Here is a 3,147-nt window from a genome sequence, read left to right as displayed (position 1 = left end):
CCAACGTCTCCGGCCCCACCCAAATTACCTGCCCCACTCTCCCCAATTTAGTTTGCCTTCCCATGGACCCACTAATCCCCATTATGGTCCCTACCTTCCTCTTCCACCACGTGTCGGTTGATGCTTATCTCAACAATCCCACGTGTCGCGTGATTAACGCCATATTTGTTCTTTTCTATTAGTACCTAACCGCCACTCGCTCTCGCTCGCGCTCTCTCTCTCTCTCTCTCTCTCTCTCTCTCTCTCTCTCTCTCTAACCCATCTCCTCCTTCACAGCCCTGTTTCTCTTTTTCATCTCCTCTATTTGCATTTTGCACCACTTTCTCTTGCAAGTATCTGCAAATTTTCTTCATCATTTCCATTTTTTTTATAAAAAAAATCGTGGTTGTTTTCTTTTTTCCCAAACAAGAAAGTAGCAGACAACAAAATTTGAGAAAATTAGGAGAGAGCAACAAGGTCGTCATCATCATCATGGAAAGCACAGATTCGTCTACGGGCTCACAGCACCCACAGCTTCCACCGGGGTTCCGGTTCCACCCCACCGACGAAGAGTTGGTAGTTCACTACCTGAAGAAAAAAGCTGCCTCGGCTCCTCTTCCTGTCACCATCATCGCGGAGATCGATTTGTACAAATTTGATCCATGGGAGCTTCCAAGTAATATTATATGTACTTGATGCATGTTCCGTTTTCTGGGTTTCATAGCTAGAAAGCAAACACAAATGAATTTATCGAAATTTCACAAATTTTTATTTTTTGGTTGGGTTTTTGTTTGTTGTAGGTAAGGCGACGTTTGGAGAGCAAGAATGGTATTTTTTCAGTCCTAGAGATAGGAAATACCCAAATGGGGCTAGGCCTAATAGAGCAGCGACTTCTGGGTATTGGAAAGCTACTGGAACAGATAAGCCTATACTAACATCTAATGGAAATCACAAAGTCGGTGTTAAAAAAGCTCTGGTTTTCTATGGTGGAAAACCCCCGAAAGGGATTAAGACAAATTGGATTATGCATGAATACCGCCTGGCCGACGGCAAAAACTCCTCTGCTACTACCACCAAGCCTCCTGATTCAACACCTAACAAGAAAGCCTCTTTAAGGGTAACAGACTTAATTTACAATATTTATTTTTTAAAATATGCTGCATCTGCTGGCTATAGCTCTAATACTATGGTTTTTTTTCTTTTTTTTCTTTTTTTTCTTTTCATTTATTTATTTTTCTTTAGCTTGATGATTGGGTTCTTTGTCGAATTTATAAGAAAAACAACTCTCAAAGGCCAATCATAGATCGCGATAAAGATGATGCCATGGAAGCTATGCTTATGCCCTCAATGCAAGGTCAATTATCAGTGGCCAGCAGCCAGCAGAATCCAAAACCCCCACTATCGAAACCGGCCAATTACGCCTCTTTACTTGAAAACGACGACAGCTTTTTCGAAGGAATACTATCAGGGGACGGCATGCAAAATACAAGTTCCATTTCTCATCATCAGTTCGCAACTTCGAGCTCGAAAAGCAACCTGGCGGCGGCGGTGAAACGCCCACCGCCACAACAGTTTTGGAATGACGTCGGATCGATTGGGAACTCGGCGGCGAAGCGTTTCCATGGCGATCTGAATAGTGGTGGAAGCAGTAGTACAGGAGGTGAGGTTCATGATCAGGAAAACAATTCATTTGTTTCTTTGTTGAATCAAATCCCACAGACTGCCCCATTCCATCCAAACTCACTTATTGGGTCTCTTGGCGATGGGGTTTTGCGTCCACAGTATCAGCTTCCGAGCATGAATTGGAATTCGTAGTTTAATTTTGGAAGATGGGTCTGAATCAGAATGATTTATGTTTGATATATTCTCTTCAATAGTGTACGTTGCTGCAGCAGGTCGCAAATATAGGTGAGACTTCTCATATATATATATATATATATATATATATATATTTTCAATTTTTAGGTTTGGTTTTTTAATTTTAATTATAATTTTAGATAGTATATTTGGATTATTATATGTACTTTTGAGGTAATCCAAAAAAAAAAAAAAAAAAAACTAATTAAGGATATTAATGTTTAAAAAAGAAGAAAGCTTTATTTATAAATAGGAAAATTAATATGCGAACATGTATGATAATCTTTTATTTCATGTTTTTGATTGGAGAAAATTAATTATCTATCTTTAGTGATGCCTTACCATTAATATATATATATATATATATATTTTTTTTTTTCAATTTATTTTAGCAACAAATTTCGTAACAGTAACAAAGCCACGTGATATGTCGATGGATGCATGAAGATTATTAAACCCAAGTTGTAAAAGAAATTTGAAATATATATATGTCGAAGATTTTTTTATTTTCTTTTAATTTCATATTGATATGTTATTACTATATTTTTCTCTTCTTTTTCTTTTTCTTTTTATATCACAAAGTAATAAAAGAATTAATCCATTGCATGGTCCCAACTAGGGTTTGGCACCAAGCTTTCTTTCAGTTTCACTTTCTGTTATTTGTCTATTTTAATATAATATATTTTTTTCTTTTTCTTTCTAGTGACTTACCAATTAAAGCCAATGATGATGGTTTTTTCAACTTCTTTTCTTTGTTTCTTTGTTATTTAAATTATTTATTAATCCTCAGCGGATATAAGATTCAGAAAAGAAACAAAAATTTTAGAGAACTTGATTCTTTTAATTGTTAAAGAAACATTTTTATCTTTACAATTCAAAAACTAGCTTGCTGGAAAGTAGTTATAGAAATAATATGTTAATAATCTCAGTCTGTTTCCTTACTTTTAAAGGCACAGTAGAGCCTTCAAGTTGAATTCAATCGTGATCACTGGACACCAGGAAGGTCGCCATATAATATATGCTGATATTTAGATGATTAGCTAAAAATTTTGCATAGTTTTTTCTACCATATAATATATAAATTGAATATATAATATATAAAAATTAAGAAAAAATATTTCAAACACCATTAAGTTCATTTCCAGTATCTTCTATGTATATAATACATTCGGTGGAATAATTATAATATTATTGATGAATTAAATAATTTTTAATACTATATTATTTCATTCTTCTCTTTATATATATAAATATCCATATGAATAAATATATATAAATGTAATATTATATAAAAGAAAATGAGTTAGCTAG

At 34.4% G+C, this 3,147-nt stretch overlaps 1 protein-coding gene across 1 annotated transcript; it reads left to right on the top strand.

The window, feature by feature from the left end:
- The first annotated feature begins 338 nt into the window (after positions 1–338).
- LOC107423224 (NAC transcription factor 25) lies at positions 339–2,528 on the top strand. The gene is made up of 3 exons (XM_048469439.2): positions 339–655; positions 780–1,096; positions 1,255–2,528. The coding sequence occupies exons 1-3, from the start codon at positions 472–474 to the stop codon at positions 1,792–1,794; spliced, it is 1,041 nt and encodes a 346-aa protein (XP_048325396.1). The 5' UTR covers positions 339–471; the 3' UTR covers positions 1,795–2,528.
- Positions 2,529–3,147: the final 619 nt, after the last annotated feature.

This window comes from Ziziphus jujuba, chromosome 1 (genome assembly GCF_031755915.1).
Source record: "Ziziphus jujuba cultivar Dongzao chromosome 1, ASM3175591v1".
In the NCBI taxonomy this organism is placed as follows: domain Eukaryota; kingdom Viridiplantae; phylum Streptophyta; class Magnoliopsida; order Rosales; family Rhamnaceae; genus Ziziphus; species Ziziphus jujuba.
The sequence above is the reverse complement of the archived record's forward strand: the minus strand, read 5'-3'. Positions and strand labels throughout refer to the sequence as shown.

Bases quoted from the DNA above. Each gene is read 5' to 3' on its own strand.
- LOC107423224 (XM_048469439.2), top strand. From the start codon at position 472: ATGGAAAGCACAGATTCGTCTACGGGCTCACAGCACCCACAGCTTCCA. The intron at 656-779 runs GTAATATTATAT...TGTTTGTTGTAG, and splicing joins TGATCCATGGGAGCTTCCAA to GTAAGGCGACGTTTGGAGAG. The intron at 1,097-1,254 runs GTAACAGACTTA...CGAATTTATAAG, and splicing joins ACAAGAAAGCCTCTTTAAGG to AAAAACAACTCTCAAAGGCC.